At 62.1% G+C, this 18,582-nt stretch overlaps 1 protein-coding gene across 9 annotated transcripts in view; it reads left to right on the top strand.

Moving 5' to 3' along the window:
* Nucleotides 1-18,427, top strand: part of FRMD1 (FERM domain containing 1) — a 33,913-nt gene extending 15,486 nt beyond the window's left edge. For 3 of the 9 annotated variants that reach the window (XM_073219909.1, XM_073219910.1, XM_073219908.1), the window contains exons 3-12: nt 2,279-2,369; nt 9,593-9,672; nt 10,037-10,113; nt 11,269-11,455; nt 11,589-11,744; nt 11,998-12,063; nt 12,159-12,227; nt 12,818-12,992; nt 13,753-14,013; nt 16,581-18,427. In XM_073219909.1, the coding sequence (XP_073076010.1) occupies nt 2,279-2,369; nt 9,593-9,672; nt 10,037-10,113; nt 11,269-11,455; nt 11,589-11,744; nt 11,998-12,063; nt 12,159-12,227; nt 12,818-12,992; nt 13,753-14,013; nt 16,581-17,083 (1,665 nt within the window). In that variant the 3' untranslated portion in view covers nt 17,084-18,427. Of the gene's footprint in view, nt 1-2,278; nt 2,370-9,540; nt 9,673-9,887; nt 10,114-11,268; nt 11,456-11,588; nt 11,745-11,997; nt 12,064-12,158; nt 12,228-12,817; nt 12,993-13,752; nt 14,014-15,213; nt 15,279-16,332 lie in introns of those variants that run through there. The other 6 variants (XR_012124348.1, XM_073219905.1, XM_073219906.1 and 3 more) reach the window with 6 other exon arrangements.
* Nucleotides 18,428-18,582: the final 155 nt, after the last annotated feature.

The raw sequence follows: 18,582 nt of genomic DNA, 5'->3' as shown, positions 1-18,582 counted from the left end.
ATGATTCATGCTGCTGTCACGTCACCACGGGCAGCCTTCCCACACTCACCCGGGCTCTGAGGGGCCCCGTGTCTATGAGGGCGCGCAGACCCACGGGGACATGGCAGCGCGCCCTGCTCCCCACACTCACCTCCTTACAGGCCTCCCTGCACTTTGGCCACCTGGGGATAGACCAGTCCCCAGGCAGTGCTTTCGGGGCACCCCGTGGTCACAGGGAACGTTGCCAGCACCCGGTCCCCTGCAGATGCTGTCCTGCTCTCTCCCCGGTCCCTGGAGAAGAGCGTCTCTGAATGGGAGAGCTTATCAGGCCGTGGCTTCCCACACGCATTGGTGGGAGGAGGGTGGGCAGCAGCCCCAGGCAGGACTTCCGTGGGAGCAGGTGCCTGGTGAGCCAGGTCGGGGTCAGGGCCTCCGAGCAGGCCATTAAAAAGACAGGCCAGGTCCAGCGCAGTCTTGCTTTTTGCAGGGGGCTGGTGCTGCCTTTTGCTGCTTATTGCTTGAGTGGAGAGTGGAATGGTTCTAGGTCCCCCCAATCCAGGCAGTCTCTGGTGTCTGAATTGGCCCGCCTCTCTGGGCCTCTGGGCCACAGACAGGCTGCAGAGCGCCTGGGGCCAGCACCTGGGGCCAGTGTGCGCCTCACCATTGCCGCCTACGGCAGGCTCCCACTGTGTGTGCCCAGGGCCCTGCCAGAGCTGCGTGTACACCGGCTCCCGTGACCCTCCCTCTGCTGCGGAGGTCTGGTTAGTTTGATTTTACAAATGGGTGAGGTAAGTCTGGAGGCTGCTGGTGCTGACCCAGGGCTCAAGCCCAGGGCTACCTGCTTCTGAAGCCCACCTGTGTCTCCGCTCACTGCCCACCTGACTCTGGACAGTGCAAGGTAGAGGCCCTGCCGCCAGTGGCCTGGCTGCCCTGTGCACCATTAGGATGTTTCCTCCAGCGGACAGGGCCAGCTCTGCCAGGGCCACCCTGCTATGCAGCCCCAGGCTCCGGGTCTATGGGGTGCCCCAGGGGCCAGCCCTCTCACTGGGCCCATGAAGGACAGGCTTCCAGGCGGAGTAAGCCCACGGGCCCACCTTGTCTTCTGAGCACACTGCGGGGAACAGTGTAGGAGGCTGTAACAGTGTCCAGGTGGAAATGCCTGCATGCCATATTAGGAATCTCGTCTCTTCCCTTTAATTCTAACCTTATCTGCCTGCTTGAGATAGAGGAACAGAGGAACTGCCAGGTAGTTGGCTGGCCCTGTGAGACAACACTTCTGTTTTAAGGATTAATGTGATTTATGAAAATTCAGTGCTTAGAACAGGACTGGTTTGGTGAAGGACACATGGTGGCCGGTGTCACCTTTGGGCACAGCCAGGTGCCCCCTGAAATGCAGTGTGACTGACACCGAGACCAGTTAACCCCCAGGAATCTCAGCTCAGGGACACATTTCTGAATTTAAGTCAATGCCAACGTTTACACTAGTGACAGAACCTCTCTGAGCCTCCGTTTCCCCACCTAGCGATAAGCTGGAGCTCCTCTGGGTTTTCCAGGGGTTCCTGGAGTCCTCAGTGGCGCCTCAGACCATGGGAAGGGGCCAGTGAGGTCCTGGCTGGGGAGGACGGGGCACCGGGGCTGGCCCCTGCACTGCGGGATTTTGACTGCAGGGCTCTGAAACCCTCAGGGAGAAGTACAAGTCCCAGCAGTCAGTGGGGCCCACTGAGTGGCCTGCAGCACCTGCAGCCCCCCACCCAGGCTGAACTTGGCAGCAGAGAGCCAGCTCACTTTCAGGGTGCACACACACCTGTGTGAGCAATAAAGGAAGGCCCCCTGTATTTAACTATGCCTGTTTGTTGACATCCAGTTGTTAGAAAATATGGGCTCTGGTAGACCCTCAGACAGGGCCTGCTGACGCTCCGGGATTGCTGTCCCAGGAACAGCCTCAGCCCGTCTAGGTCCCGGAAAACTGCATCCCCATGCACAACACATACGCCCGTTTCAGGGGTGCCTAGCTCCCAGCCCCGAGGAGCAGCCTGGGCATGTGGGCTTACACTCTCTCTCAGCTCACCCAGCTGGGTTGGGGCATCTGGTCTTCAGCTTGGGTGGTCACCAGCCCTGAGCCCTGACCTCCTAGGTGGGAAGCAGCCTGCCAGGCCTCCTGCCCCACCAGCCCCGGCTGGTGGTCCCCACACCTGCCCCTTTAGGGGACTGCTGGACCGAACGTGCCACTGGACATGCTCTTCCATGTGTGCACTCGCACACACTCACATGCACACACCCACACCCACCTCTTGTGCAGGTGCAGGCCACCGGGCGTGAGGTCTTCCAGCAGGTGTGTGACCTGAAGAGTATCAGAGAAGCCCACTTCTTCGGCCTCAGCGTAGTCAGAAGTAAGTCAGCATTGCCCGCTCCCCACCACCCACCGTGGCAGGACCCTGCCCCAGGGCACCAGCTTCTCATGGGGGTCTGGGGGTCTCCGCCTGTGCCCACTGTACTCAGCATGTGCCAGTGTGCACCCAAGCTGTCCAGGTGGTTCTATGCTGCACCTGAGCGTGCACACGTACGTGCACACGTGCCCACACATATACACTTGCAAAACCACACATGCACACACTCACATCCTTACATGTTCAGGCATGTATCCTTACATGCAAAGTCATGTACACACACACTTTCATGCATGCACACATTCACACTCATGCTTACATGTTCTCAGTGTGCATGTGCACACACTTGCACACACTCATACATACACACTCACTTTCCCTTCCCAGGGCAGAGAGGAGAGCAGATCCCTGCCCCATTCTCATTCCTTCTGGAGAAAACAGCACCCTGGAATCCCAGGGAAACCAGATCCCAGATCACTGCATCTGCTGTTCCAAGAGCCGTTGGTGTCCGGGGTTCTGGACACATTTTTCCAGGAACAGAGCCATGGATCCAAATGAAACCTCCCTGGGGTGCTCATGCATGGAGGGGCACGTGCTGGTGGGGTCTGCTCCCCTGCCCTGGGGCTCCTTCACAAGCCCCCCCAGCTCCATGGGAGAACACAGGCAGGAAAATGGGGACTCGAGGGCTGTGTGCATGTGTGGGGGACTCCAGTGCACCACCCAGGGCCCTGGAGGGTGCAGCCTCAGACAGCAGGGGCCACCCGAGCACCTCTCTGTGTCCCAGGAAGTGGATGGCACCACCTGCATGTGGTTCTTAGATGACCGGGAGGTGGTTGTCAGGAGCTGGGGGATTCTGGGGTGATCAGTATAGATAACCTCCTCCAAGATGAGGAGATAGACAGATGGTAATCCAGTCCCCCAAGCAGAACCGTCTGGGTGTCTACCCCCAACAGCAGGGGGGTGTGTGCATCCCTGCTCAGCGACCAGGTGGGGCCCCAAGCAGTGAGCGGAAAGAGGGAGTATCCCAGGGGGATGTGGGGCACTGTGGACCCTGCCCCCCACAGCCCCCCATGCAGCTCTGCCCTGTAGTCAAAGCGCTTTTCCTGCAGGGCACCATCCTCTCCCCACCTCACTTGATGCCCAGGGTCTTATTCCCATGCTGGTTGTCCTTGTCCTGGTGCCCCAGCCACTGGGTCTCCTGCCCCACAGAGGACCCCTGAGGGGACACGGTGCCCCCCACTCCTGTGACAGATGCCCAGGCTGCTGGAGGCGGGAGGAGCTTCCTGACAGCCCCCTGCTCTGCTGTTTGTCCCACAGCTGCCCCCAATTCCCAGGCTCAGGCAGAATTTGGAAACAGAAAGACAGGGCGGCAGGCAGACAGGCAGGTGCCCAGGGCTGGGTCCTGCCCTGGAGCAGCAGATGGCGGCTTTGCCATTAGATCTTAATACGGGTGGACTGCTCCCAGGTGCTGCAGGGTAGCTCGGCTCATGGGGAGCCTTGCCCCAGCGTGACGTCTTTGTCCACAACTGCCATTTTAGCCACTGGGCACTGGCTGCTCTGTGTGGTCCACGTGGACAGCACCTGGGAGGAGATGAACAGGCACCTGTAAGTGCGGTCTGTGTTGGGGGAGCATGTGTGCTGGTGTTGGGCTCTGCTGTGACTGCCATCTTGTTCTGGAATTGTTCCTAGTGCTTGGGACTGAGGCCACCATCATGCAGGAAGCCTCCTGGCTGCACTGGGGGACCTGGGGCCGCGGGCTTCACAGCGCAGGTCTCACCTTCCAGGACCGTGTGCCTCGGTCACAGGGGCATCCTGCAGACATCGTGCTCAGGGCGCATTCATGCTGGGCCACGTGTTGACCCGCAGCCCTCAGGGAGGCTGAGGGCCTCCCCTGCTGTGTGCTCCGGGTGTTGGTAGCCTCCCCTCCTGGGCTCGGAGGGACTCCTGCATCTGTACCAATCATACAGGCACCTGCTGCTCTGTCTGCCGCCAGGGCTGAGATGGCTGGTGCCACCACCTGGCCGGCCGCTGGGCCCCGGGTGCTGCACACCGGGAGTACTGCAGGCTCGGGGAGGGGCTGCGTGGTCATGGCCTGAGGCCCTGGGGCTGGACGCTCAGAGTGGACGTGCAGCCCTGGACCCTGCACTCCAAGGCGTTGGGCCTCCCAGGGCCAGCAGCTGCTGTCCCCTCCTCAGAGGGACTAAGGTCACGGTGAGGCCCTCCGGGAGGGCCCTGGCTGCCGGGAGCTGCACCTGTCCTGGGCTCTGTAGTTTAGAAGGAAAGCAAGTCTGGGGGAGAGCAAGAAGCCGGCATCTCCGTCTGGTCTCGGCAGCCTCTGTTATTTGAGGGTTTAGAGTGACTTAAACAGAAAGGGAATCGGGGACCTTTGGGGTCACCAGAACCCATCTGGGCTCCTTTCCTGCACTGAGACCACACTGCTTTCACAAGGGGGGGGGAAGCCCCAAAGTGTCCCCCTTTCTCATGGGTCCTGGGTCCTGAGGTGACCCCAAGCTTCCTCCCCATGTGCTCTGGACAAGGGGACAGTCCCTTGAGTTCCCTGTGACCAGGAGGGCCTCATGAAGCACAGCAGGGGTTTGGGGGTGTTAGTGTCTGCAGTGGAGGGGTCCCAAAGGCATGATGTGTGAGCACTTCAGGGCCGGGGTCTCCCAAGAGTGGGGCTGCTCCCTCTGGAAGGGCCACCCCCCAGCAGATGGAGGGACCCACATTCACAGCAGAGACTCCGGGACTGAGGGTGGCTCCCTGGTGGTTCCTGGTGGTTCAGTGTTCTGCGGGGCACAGGGCTCAGGGCATCTAAGTGAAAACACCCAAATGATGATGGGTGTTAGGAAACCGACTCCCAGGCTGGCACCATGCCCGGGCCCTCGCCTCTGGTGTGTGTGTGTGTGTGTGTGTGTGTGTGTGTGTGCAGGTGTGCATGTGTGTGTGCGCATGGCAGCCTGAGCAGCCAGCTGTGGGGGCGCAGGCAGGAGTGGAGTGGTCCTGCGGGGGGTTAGCCTAGAACAGCCATGGCGGGGATGGGGACCCCGGGGGTCTCGCTGCTTGGAGAGTTTGCAGGCCAGGTACTGCAGCTGCTGCTAAGTGGCCCCTTCTGGCCAGCTGCCCTGAGAGGGGACCCCTGAGCCCGGCCGTGGGCGGGGCAAGTTCAAGGAAGGAATGTGGGCATCCTGCCCCTGGGTGAGCCCAGGACCCTCCTCCGCCAAGGGGACAGACCTGAGCTGCTCACGGCCTGGCACCCCACTGAGCCGCAAGCCAACAGCCTCCACACCCTGCAGGCCTGCTTGGCCCTGTGGCGGAGCCCCCGCTCCGGAGATCTGTGCTTGGGAGCAGGTGGGCCCTGCCGCAGCCCCTGCACACGGCGGCCCTGTGCGTCTTCTCAGGACCGAGGCCCAACCAGAGGCAGCCCCACGTGTGACTCAGGAACCAGGGTGCCGCACAGGGGAGGGAGAGACAGAGACAGAGGGAGACAGGGAGGGAGAGACAGGGAGACAGAGACAGACAGGGAGGGAGAGACAGAGACAGAGGGAGACAGAGACAGAGGGAGACAGAGACAGAGGGAGAAGGAGAGACAGAGACAAGGAGGGAGAGACAGAGATAGAGACAGACAGAGAGGGAGAGACAGACAGGGAGGGGGAGAGAGAGAGAGGAGACAGACAGGAGAGACAGAGAGGGTCAGACAGACAGACAGACAGAGCGGAGCTCAGGCATGCGCCCCTCCTGCCCAGTGACGCTGGCTCGGGGCTCGCTGCCCCTGCACAGACTGGGGTCCCTGGGCCAGCCCTGGGGTGGCCTCAGCCATCACGCCCCCTGTGCCGGGAGCAAGGGCTGAGACTCCAGTCCGGCAGCAGAGCTGGGCCTGTCTGTGGGCCCAGGGGCACCGCTCAGGGCTGGGGCTGGTGTCGGGCACCTGCAGGCAGCTGGGCAGCAGGAGGCCCATTGTCACCCAGCGCTGCGCACGCTCTCCTGACCCGGCGGGACCTGTGCTGGTTAGGCTCCCGGGGACGCGGAGCCACAGGGCGCCGTAGGTCTCTGTGTCCATGTCAGCAGGAGGAGAGGTTGTTTTCAGGTGGTGCCTCACGATCAACGGGCTGTGAGTCTGAATTCACTGGCGGCCAGCAGGCGGGGCCCAGGAGGAGGGGCTGCTGCGCTGGAGTCCTGGGGGCTGCGGGAGTCCCCCCTCCCCCTCTTCCCAGGACCTCGGGTTTGTCTTTTCATCTTCACCTGCTCGGATGTGGCCCACCACACCCCGGAGGGCCAGCTGCTGTTCTCCAGAGCAGATGGAGAAGTTAATCTGATCTACAGTTGCCCTCCCAGCCACATCTAGATGGTGATGGACCAAACCCTGGTCTGTGAGCCCGGCCCAGTGTGAATATGTTCTTATGTAGCCACTAGGCCAGTTTTCAAAATGGTGTTTGCTTAGAGCAGGAGTCAGCGGACTTTTCTGTAAAGGGCTAGAAAAGAAACATTTCTGGCTTTGAAGCGTGAGAGTGGAAATAGAGATTATGTAAGCCGACGGGTGTGGCTGTGATCTGCTAAAACTTCATTTACAAAAACAGGTGGCAGGTGGGGTTTGGCCCAGGGCCCTAGTTGGCCAGCCCCCGGGTTCGAGGGTCCTTGGTGGGGAACCGGTAACCAAGACTGTATTAGCTGCGTGACCAACGTGTTTTCTAGCCTCTGCCAGCCTTGGCTTCTCCCTCCATGCTGTGGGGTAGGCACTGCGACAAGGTAGAGATGGACGGGCTGGCTCCAAGCCCTGCCCCAGAGCCTGGCACGCAGCAGAGGGTGTGATGCTGGCAGTGCTGTGTGGGGTGGGCAAGCCCTGAACGCAAGTGAGGTGGGTGAGTGTCTCCAGCTCCAGTGACCTGGCACAGCAGGACTGAGGCTGCCCTCACAGGCCTCCCCAAAGGTGAATGATGTAGGGAAACATCTTCTCTGCCGGTGCCCAAGATTTATCTCCAGGTCATGGTGGCACTTGGGGGCGGTGTGTCCTCCTAGGCAATCTTGGTGCTTTAAGGGAATATCGTGGTACCTGGGAGCTGCTGTGGTGAGATTTTGTGCTCTGGATGTGAATCTCGTGGTGTAAATGAGAGCGTGCATTTAAGTCACTCATGAGACTGAGCTGCTAAAAGTGTGTTTTGCACAGTTGTCCTCTCTTCAGAGGGCAGCTGATGGGAAGCACCTCCTGTGCCAGGCCAGGGGTGAAGCTGTGGACCCAGCCATCCTACCCCCTGGGGCCTGTGTCTGCAGGGCATGCTGGGAGCTGCCATGGCAGGTGGGGGAGCCCTGAACTCACTATTGGTCCACTTGCCTAAAAAACAAGCTTCCCCGGGCAGGGGCAGCAGGCTCTGAGCAAGGGGGTTCGGGCCGGCCACGCTCAGGTGTCGGTGCTGCCCACTGACCAGAATGTTCCAGAACGGGTGATGCCTTTCCTTCCCAGGGGTCTCTGCACCTCCAGGGTGCTCTTCCCCTGCCAGGGGTGAGGTGGAGGCGGGGCTGCTGTCTGCAGGTTTCCTAGTTGCCTGGGACCCCTGCAGGGCCTGGCCGACCACTGTCAGAATGACATCTCACGCCCCCATTTCTGCTTTGTAAAACTAGTGTGCTGGGCACGCTGAGCAGGATTTGGTCCCACGAGGCTGTGTGGACAGAGCAAGACCCCAGGAGCAGAGGCTACTCCAGTGGGAGGCCACCCCGGGGGCGGCTCTGTGGGCACCTCTGGCCCCAGCTTCTCCAGTTTCCTCTCCAGCCTTCCTTTCTACCTGGAGAAGAATTCATTCCCTTATTCACCTGTATTTGCCACGTGACTTTTTGGAACCACAGGACACAGCTGGGTAGGCCTCAAATGGTACAAAATGGGGGTCTTCCGTAAGAAGCACCTCTGTCCTCCCAGGAACCTGGCAGGGGGTTTCCAGGCGTCCCCCCAAGAAGGGCCCCTTGTAGACCCTCCACAGGCCCCACCCAGGACAGAGCAGGGCTGAGAGGCCCGGCAGACCCCACCTGCTGGGAGGAGTGGGACTGGCTCAGGGCGACTGCCTGGGGCTCCCGGCCCAGGCCCAGGCCTCTCTGCAGACGCCTGCTACCAGGACACAGCGAGGGTCCCACTGGCCCAGGATTGCAGGGCCCCAGCCCCTGTTCCATCATGTCTGGAGCAGTCACATTCCTGGGGGGCATGCAGACTGGCTGGCTGGCCGAGCACCCCCCCAGAAGGGCGAGAACACATGCACATCTGGGGGGCCCCCCTGTCCCCGAGGGCCTCGCTCTTACCTGCAGGGACAGGGGCTCCTTGCCCCCAAAGAGGAGCCTCCGTGGGCCCCTGTGGCCTTTCCCTGCTCCTGGCAGAATGGAAGTGACCACACCTGCGTCCTACCTGAATTATTTTTAGAACTGTGGGACACCCAAAGTCTTTGGGACTGTGGTCTCAACAAGTTGAAGGCGTCTGAAAGCACGTGGGAGTTTGGGGGGCTGAGCTGCAGATTCAGGGTCTGCCCAGAGCCCTCACACCTTGGACTTGGAGGTGACACTAGGATATTTTTTTTTTAGTGTTTTATTTTTTTAAAGCAGTTTTAGCTTCACAGCAGAATTGGGGAAAGACACAGTGAGCCCACCCCCCACCCCCGCCTGCTCCACAGCCCCACGTTTACAGCCTCTCTCGCCGGGGTGCGTTTGCTGCCGCCCACAGCATGTTCCTGCACCAAGCCTTGAGTGTAACAGGCTGGAGGCACCCTCACGTTTATGCTCCTCTCTAGGATAACTGGTTTTTTTCCAGCATATAAAGAAAACACAAGGTTGTGATATTGCAAAAGTACAGAAATGCATAATGTGGAAGGAAGCCCCTCGTGCGGGCCCCTTCCCGGCAGAGCCACGTTAACGTGGATCGTCAACTTGAAGCTGGCCAATTCGTTCCCAGATTTGTAGGCATTTTCTTTGTACAGGACTTACTCCAAAGCTGGGCCAGGGTCCCGGGTGGAGGGGTGAGAGCATGTGGTCACCTGTGGCTTGCCTGACATGCGCATCAGCTTCGATATCCAATTCCTGCGCTGGGAAACTACCTGTGCAGCCAGCAACATGGGACCCCAGGATGTCGAGGGCAGTGCTGGGAGCGCCAGCCCAGAAAGCAGCCCCCAGCCGCTCCATACAAGCTCACTCCACCACACCCCAGGCCTGTCTACCCGAGACCAAGGAGACTGCTCCAATGAGGCCCCTCTTTCCAGATAACGAGTACATGTTCGTGGACCTGGAGCAGAAGCTCAGCAAGTTCTTCTCAAAAGACTGGAAGAGAGAAATGTGTAAAGTAAGTTAGACCGCCAGGTGGGTGCTGCCCCAGACTCCCTCACGCAAGTGTCCATGCATCTGGGTCGGGCGCTGGCACCAGGGTGCTCCCTGCACAGAGTAACGTCCACTGCCTGCGGCCCAGCTGGTGCACAGCTGCCTCTGGAGTCAGCGTTGGTGTGGGTCTAGGCGAAGGCTCAGGGATGCCACAGATGCTCCACTGGGTTGCCCTTTTAGGAATGTAAGATCGAACCATGACCTGCCCCCAGTTGAGACCTGAGCTTGGGCAGCTTAGAGCCTCCGGAGGCCTGCCCACGGTGACGGCACCGACTGCGCCCAGCGGGCCACTCGCACGGCCTTCCTCCTCTTCCCGCCCCTACCCACAGGGACACAGGAGGCCTGGCGCGCCCTTCGTGACCTTCCTCCGGGTGCAGTACTACGTGGAAAACGGGAGGCTCATAAGGTAATTGTTGCTGATGTTAAGGACGTTCCCTGGGATGGTGGGCATCCACCACAGTGAACCAAAAGGTGGGAAGGACGCGCGGCTGCATGGCGGGTGGGAGCTGTACGCTGCACGCTGTGAGGCCAAGCACTCCCCCGGTACAGACACTGGTGTCTCCAGATGGGATTCTTACCCAGCAGGTGCCGGGAGGGTGTGAAGATGCCTTCTTTGAGCCGGCTGTCCCCTGCGTGGGGCTCCGTGCTGGGCACCAGCCAGGGCAGGGGAGGTTGCCAGGGCAGGACCCCAGCAGGCTCCACCTGACGTATAGGGGATCCGCCCCAGAGTGCATAGGCTGATGGAGCCCTGGACAGCCCAGGGGCCTGCGCATCCCAGACCGGGGGCACATGAGCAGAGCCTGTGTCTCCAGGAATCCCCTGCGCTGGTGCCAGTGGCCCCAGGAGACGTTCCTAGGCAGAGAGGTGGGAGGAAGGCATGTGTGCGTGTGTGGAATATTCTGGAGATTGGGGGTATGTGGCCATTTGGAAGTTTCCAGACTGAAAGTGTGTGGGAAGTTCCGATTATGAGAGTGTGTGGCTGTGGAAGGGTTTGAACTGAGGGTATATGGCTGTGGAAAGTTCTGGATAGAGGGTGTGGCTGTGGAAGATTCTGGATTGAGGGTATGGCTGTGGGGGGCTCTGGAGGGTCATGGAGACGAGAATGGAAGGGCTGGGTGATGGAGGGGAGCTGTGCTGGGTCTGGGACCAGCCACGGTCCATAGGGTAAGAAAATCTAAGCTGCTCTCCAGAGCCGGGGCTCCTCTGCTGGGAATGAACAGAAAACACCCCATCTGGGAATGAGCCTCAGCTCTGGGCCTGCCCAGGCCCGCAGGTCCAAGCAGTCCTCCACAGGTGCGCCCCTGCAGCACTGGCAGCACCCGGCCCGGAGCTGGTGAAGGCCACCCCTGCTGGGGAACAGACCCGGGTCTGGCACTCTTGAGAGCTGAGGTGTGACAGCAGTGGTTTCCTCCGCCACTCCAGAAAGCGGCCTGCGTGACCGGGCTGGGCCTGCTGGGACCCAGAGAGGCCAAGGCCTGGGGCAGTGTGGCAGGAGGGCTGGGTGGTGGCCAGGCCGGTGGGGCAGAGCCAGCCTCTCAGAAGCCTGCCAACTGCCTTCCAGGGACAGGACGGCCAGGCACCTGTACTACTGCCACCTGCGGGAGCGGGTGCTGCGGTCTGAGTGCGCCCACCGGGAGGAGGCGTACTTCCTGCTGGCTGCCTATGGGCTGCAGGCCGACCTGGGCAACCACCGGGAGCCAGTCCACGTCGGGAGGTACTTCGAGCCACAGGCCTACTTCCCACAGTGGGTAAGGCCACTGAGGCTTCCTGCTCCGGACAATGGAGAGCCTTCCCCCTGCTCAGCAGGGAGGGCTGAGGGCCACGACGGGGCAGGGGGTGGGGGAGCAGGCAGGGCCCGACAGGCCTGTGATTCGCCCTCAGATCATCGCCAAGAGGGGCAGTGCCTACATCCTCAGGCATGCTCCTAGCATGCACCGCGAGCAGCGGGGCCTGAGCCCCAAGGAGGCTGTGCTGCGCTTCATCAGGGAGGCCTGCCGGCTGGAGGATGTCCCTGTCCACTTCTTCAGGCTGTACAAGGTCAAGCTCAGTGGGGAAATGAGTCCAGGCTGCCTCAGAGCTGCTCTGCCCAAGGGAAGGGAGCCCACGGGGTGGCCAGAACACTGAGCCCAGGGCAGGGAGAGTGTGTGCCCACAGCCACCTGTGGCCCGGGGACCCTGCCTCGGTCCGGTGCATGGCCACGGTGGGCTGACTGCAGCCTGCTTGCCCACAACAAGGCCCAGCCTGCCCAGGCACAGGCTGTTGAGGGCTCTGACGCTGGTGTCCTTTTCAGGATAAGAAGGAAGACAGACCGACCGTCACCCTGGGGCTGACCCTCAAAGGAGTGCACGTCTATCAGGTGGGGTGGGGCCCCTGCAGCGCCCCCTCTCCGGGAAGGTCCGGGCCTGCAGCCTTGCCTCTGACCCCTGGCCCGGCCCCTCTGCCGCTCCACAGGATGAGAGCCGTGCTGCCCAGCTGCTCTACGACTTCCCCTGGCCCCACGTAGGGAAGCTGGCGTTTCTGGTGCGTGTCTGACGGGGCCAGGGGAACTAGCGCTGCTCCTCAGGGCATTTCCTGGGCACCTCGTCCCTCACCAACAGCGTGCCCCCCGCCCCCGCCTGCAGCCTGGCTTCCCCAGTGGGAGGCGGCCCTGCCCTGGGAGGTGCTCTCCTGCCCTGACAGGGTGTTCGGAGTCTCGGTCCCAGGCGGCCTTTGGCTCCTGTGTGGAGAGAGTGGAGGGGATGAGGAGTGAGTCACAGAACCACCGTGCTGGCGCTGCCGGCTTCCAGGTGCCTCTGCTGTCGCCCTGGTGGCACACGGTCACCCGGGCTGGACTCAGGGGGATAGGGCGGGGACAGTGTGGCCCTGCTCACCCTGTCCTGGACTGGTGCCCCCCACGGCCACCCCAGGGGCAGCTTTCTCATTACTGAGCGCAGAGCAGTGGGCCCCCCAAAACTCTGCCCGCCCACAGAAGTCAGATTTCTGTGGAAACAGAAACAATGGTAGGTCCCGAGCTTGGGTTGTGGCTGGTGTTTAAGACACTTCCCTTCACTCATCGTATGGCCTTCTTGTAAATTCGCTGTTGTAAATTCACGTCTTGTCTCTTTGCCCAGGGAAAGAAGTTTGAGATCCGGCTGGACGGGCTGCCCTCCGCCCAGAAGCTGGTGTATTACACCCGCTGCGCCTCCCACTCCCGCCACCTCCTGCGGCTACTCAGTGCCAGCCACCAGCTCCACCTGGCCCTGCAGCCTGCCCTGCAGCGCCTGCAGCAGCTGGAGGAGGCCGAAGGTGGGCGCCTGTGCACATCCTCGTCCTCCCCGTGGACTGGGCACCCAGAGCACCGCCTGTGCCCACACTGCACCCCCCCAAGCAGGGGCCTGGGCCTGGCGCTTCCCATGCAGCAGCCATGTGGCACCTCTGTTTCTCACATCATGGGGTGTGGATGCTTGGCTCACGTGTCCCCCCAGGTGTTATGACGGAAGGGCATGGTGGGGACCCCACGCCTCCAGCTCTCCTGGAAACCGATTCAAAGGTGGGCTCTTTGGGGAAGAATTCCCCAGGAGCCGACAGGAGAGCTGAGGGGTGGGTAGCAATGTGAGAGTGACAGCACCCCCCTGGGTGGCTGTGCATGCACAAGTGTGTATTGTATGCATGCCTGTGTGTGTAGATGTGCATCCTCGTGTGTGTGCATGTGCATTATGTGCATGTGTGTGCATGCCTGCTTGTGTGGGCTGCTTAGGGGTCCCTCACACTGGGAGTGACCTGAGAGCCCTGGGAGGTGACAGAGCAGATATGAGGAACTCTCTGGCTGCGGGTGATCAATTCCCCCAGGAGCCTGTTCTGGAACTGTGGACACCTGAGGGCCTGATCTCTGGGTGACACTCTTCTCACACTGCACCCCACCAGGGCTTCAGCACCAGCTCAGGGTGGGGAAGCTGGCAGGGCCCCAGGGCCACCATCGGCCACCAGGGGCTCCGGGGATGCAGGAGAGCCCCTCCACCGATGTCTGACACCCACTCTTCGGTCTGCTGTCCCCCTGCCCCCACAGAGAAGAGGCATTACCAGGAGTCCTACATCAGCCATGCACGCGACATGGGCCCACCTGGCAGCAGGGACAGCGGGGACAGCGCCCTCCGCATGGCCCGCAGCCACAGCAGTTCGCATCCACCAGACTCTGAAGCTGACTCTTGGCCAGCAGAGCTCAGGGAGATGTCAGTGGATGAGCCCCTGGGGGCCGAGGTGCTCTCCGGGGAGGAACCGCCCTGCAGCAGCGGCGGGCCAGAAGGGGCTGCTGGGACCCAGGGGTGTGGTGAGTGCGTCCCCTGCCCGGGCTGGGCCATCACTGTGGGAGCCGAGTAGCAAGTACTGTCCCCAGGAGAGTCGAGGACACGCGGCCATGATTCCCCCTCACACCGGGGTCCCCTCGACCTCGGGGCGGGCTTGAGGCCTGGGGCCAGAAACAGGAGCACAGGGTGTCCCCTGCGGAGACCCACTTTCTCTGCAGCTGGTCACCGGAGCCCCTCGTCTCGTGGGGAGCCCGGCCTGACCAGCGAGTGTCCCTTCTTTGTGATGCAGCCCCCAGAAAGCATTTCACCAGACTTTTTCTCCCATCACACTCAGGTGTAGTGGAAGCCACATGACAAGAGGCCACTTCTAGGGGCTGCAGGACCAAGTGTCCATTTGGCCACGCGAGCTCCATGTCCTCAGGGGCACTTCCACAGTCATCCACGTGTCTGGGGCCTGGGGGTAACTTGACTTCCTGTCACCCCAGGAAGGCTGTGATGGCGCTGCTGTTTCTTGAGCATCTGCAGCACCCTGGACAGTGGATGTTGGTGCGAGAGCCTGGGGAGCAGCCTCAGGGCCTGGCCACTCAGGGCCACCCAGGGTCACACAGTGTCACCTGGCCACTCAGTCACCCAGGACCCACCAGGGTGGTTTTGGCCTCTTAAGTTGCTGTGTCTGCCTGTCCATTCTGAGCGTCTGTCCCGCCCATGGTCTGCAGCCCAGCGTGAGCAAGGCTGATAATGGGGTGTTTGCCCCGGAGGAGCCTGACCAGGCCGGAGACCATGTGGTTGGCCAGAGCAGCCGGGGTGGGGTGCGCGGGGCAGCATGGGCTCGCTGGCGGGGGGCGGGGCACCGCTTGGCCGGGCCCCAGGGAGGTGTCCCAGGCTTGCCTCTCGCTCCCAGGGGCAGGGGGTGTGGGCCACCCAGGTGGCCTCCAGTGGCCCACGGGGCGCCCCGTGGAAACTGCACATCAAAGGGTACTCAGGTGCCTCGCATGAGTAACCGTGCCTGCGATTGCAGACAACCTCCCGTGCACCCCTGCCCGGAAGGTGGAGGTCGAGGGGGCACCCAGGCTGCTGGGAGGAGGGGCTGCCTGGGTCCAGAGGCTGTCAGTCTCCCCTCAGCACCAGGGCTCCCGTGGGAGAAGCCCTAGCCCCGGGGTGCTGCCACGTGGGGGGTGGGGGGCCGGCCCCAGCAGTGCTCACGCCCTGCTCCCTCCCCCCAGCTTATCGCCAGGAGCCCCTGGTGGTGGTCACGACTTGGGGCGGTAGTGCCGAGGCCCCGCAGCAGGTACGTCCCCACCATGGGCTGGGCAGCCACAGGCTGCCACCCCACTCCCGTTCTCTGGCCCGCCCTGGAGCCGCAGCTGGGCACGGGGAGGACAGGAGGCTTTCAGGGGACACAGTGGGCAGGGCCGGTTCTCCTCGACCTCAGCGCCAGCGTGGGGCACCTTCTCAGCCTCCTGGCCCCCCTGTGGCCAGTCCCCCATCCCAGCATGGTGATTTCTTGTGTGGGGGGCTCTCGGGGCTGCTTCAGGCCCCCAGGAGAGAGGAGAAGCCACAGCCAGTAGTTCTGGGGTACCCGGGCTAGGAGTTTCTGGCCTGAGCTGACATGGGGTAGTACCCTGGAAAGAGAAGATCAGGGTGTTATTTGAGTCCAGGAGAATGTCAGAGCCAGGTCCAGAGAGGAGGGAGAGAGCAGCTCCCCAGGACCCCAAAAGGGTCAGCCCCTAGGGCACGGGGGCTCTGGTCAGAGGCCGTGCACAGAAGGGCAGTCATCTGCGGCTGGATGTGTGGCACCCGCATGGCCCCCCTGCCAGCAGCAAGCTTGCGCTGCCCTGTGGCTGAGAACAGCTCAGTGGGGTGGGTGCTCAGCTGGACCCCAGCCTGGATGGACCCCTGCAGGGCTACCCAGAGTCAGAGCTCTGGAAAGTTTCCTCACTGGTGATGGGGGGTGGGGGGCTCCTGACTTGTGAGGATGCTTCCAGAGCAGCTCCCTAAAACCTGTCAGATGGTAGTGCCCTGAGTCCATGAGTTCGAAAGGAAAGGCCAGGGCCCCTCTGAGTGGCCCCTGGAGCCGGGGGCGGGGAGGGCTGCGCACCCCCATGCTGCCCAGCTGTGGTCTGGAGCCCACATCTGGCACTGGTGGCCTGGGGTCCAGCTAGTGGGTGGGCTCTGCAGAGCTGTGAGGAGAGGGCAGGGCAGCGTGCCCAGGTGGGCAGCCTGGAGGCGCAGGAGTGGGGCGGAGTTGGGGGAGGTTGGCCCTGGCCGAGGAGGTGGGCTTCCTTCACAGAAGCAGGGGGCACAAGAGGGTGGCTGCAGGACACAGGTGGTCTCCCCTACAGGTCCCAGAGGCAGAGAGGGCAGCTGGACAGAGTGCCCAGCTCAGCCACAGCCTGGGCGACGTGTGCCCCTTTGACTGTACAACATGCCAGGCACCCACTCCACGCTCCAGGAGGTCCACAGACTGCCTTACCCTGAGCCCACCAGGGGAGCCCCAGGCCCCAGAGTTCGTGGTGTAGACGCCTCACAGGGTTTCGTCCATGCAGCAAGCCTCCATCCGTATGAGCAGCTCTGTCGTCTGTCCTTGCAGCGCAGCCCCAGCCACGCCACGTGGCTCTGCGGATCAGTCCCGCAGTGCGGCTCTGTCCTCGGGCCCTTGCCCGTTTCTGCCCGTCCAGCCTCCAGGTGAGTGGGAATGGGCAGGGCTGGCCCCCGGGGGCCCATGGAATCTGGGCGGAAGGCGTCCCAGCTGCTTCCAGACGTTGGAGAGACCCCTGGGGTTCCCTCTGCTGCCGACTCCCTGAGGATGATCAGACCAACCACAGAAGCCATCAGGGAGTCCTTGAGCTCAAGGTCACAGCTTTTATCACTTCACCAGCCTTCCTCTGGGCCGCACTCTTAATGCCCGCTGCTCACAGCCTCAGTTCTGCCACCCAGGCCTGGCCAGTGGATGCCCCTGGGCCACCATCCGAGGAGAGCCGACACCGTAGGAGGCACCGGGCCTGGGGCGGCACAGCCACGTGGGCGCCAGGTCCCCACAGAGCTCATAAAACCCAGAAGCTGAAAGTCAGAGGCAGGCTGGCTAATGGGTGAAGCCACGGTCTGTTCCGAATGGAACACGCTCCCTGCCACAAGGAAGCCCCCAGACGCAGGAGGGAGAGTCCCTGCCTTCCTTCCCATCACAAGTCAAGCTTCGGAATCACCCAGTGACATGTCCTGTGTCCCGCCGCCTCCTGCAAACATCCTTCCAGTCTGAAGGGCATCAGGGCAGGTGGGAACAATGACTGGTCATCAGCTGGGGGAGGGGGGTATCAATGCTTGTGACCCTTCTGATATCGCTGACACCAGGCCCCCACTGGTGTAGGAAGGTGAGATGGAAGGTGGGGGCAGAGAAAGACCAGTGTGGAGCAGCTCTCTATGCACCGCACCCTCTCCTGCACGTACAGGGAGAGGCTCTCGTGAGCTGTGACCGCACCTCTAGCCAAGGCCTCGCATCTGCCTTCACAGCCCAGTGGGGCTGGTGGTCTCTGCAAACAGTGACTCTACAAGTGTGTTTTTGTTTTGGAAGACGGCTGTCATACTGTCGTGCCTGAAGAGGCTAATGAGCAGCTCAGTGTGATGGGCACTCGGCTGGACGGCCCCCTGGAGCCCAAACTCTGGACCATTTCCTTATGGATGATGGGGGGTAAGGGGCTCCTGACTTGTGAGGGTGCTTCCAGAGCAGGCGGCATGTGACAGCAGATGGGCAGGTGCCCCAGCGGGCCCAGTGGTGTCCTGTGGGGCAGTCCTGAGCGGTCAGGGGCACCATGGACATCTGCGGGCTGGGAGGCCCTAGTTACTGGCTGTGCTTTTCCTACAATGCCAGGGTCCTGCCTGCAGTGGCCCTCCTCAAAGCCCGCTGCCACCTGGACATGCAGTGCTGTGTCGGGCCCAGCTGGGGGAGGACACAGTGGTGTGACCCCTGGTGCCACATGTCACCTACCTCCTGGCCCCAGGTGCCCCACAGCCTCTCAGGACTGAGAGGGGCCCATCTGGAGCAGGAGGGGTGTGATGGGCATGACCACCCTCCGAGCCTGGGCCCTGAGGGCCCAAGGTGTGGTGCAGGGTGGCCCGTGGGTCCCTCTGGCTCCTGTGCAGGACCTACAGGCACAGCCCCGCTGGCTCCTTATCGAGACGGACTGAACGCAGGTTGCCGCCTGTTCGTCCTGAGTGCTCAGGGGCCACCGTAAGCCCCTTCCCACCGGGCCCTGTGCCCACGGCATCATCGCCCTGTGAGTTCTGCTCAGGCTGGGCCATTCCACATCAGCCTCATTGGAGATGGAGGGCAGAGCACGAGCCAGGGGTGTGTGTGTGTGTGTGTGCAGCAAGGATCTTTTCTGTGAAAGGAAATGCTGTGTGCGTACACATGGAGCACATATAATAAAGAACCAAACCTAAGCACGCCTGTGGCTCGAGCTTGGCCACCTCCACTGGGTGGGCTGGGGTTGGGCGGTGCGGCCTCGCTGCTGGCCGGCTCACCCAGGGAGTGTGCGCTGCCCACTGAGGGTGTCACCCCGTGAGCCACCACCCTGACCCAATGCTGCATGGACAGA

The sequence above is a fragment of the Manis javanica genome, chromosome 13 (assembly GCF_040802235.1).
Source record: "Manis javanica isolate MJ-LG chromosome 13, MJ_LKY, whole genome shotgun sequence".
Classification (NCBI taxonomy): Eukaryota; Metazoa; Chordata; class Mammalia; order Pholidota; family Manidae; genus Manis; species Manis javanica.
This window is presented reverse-complemented; position numbering and strand designations above follow the sequence as displayed.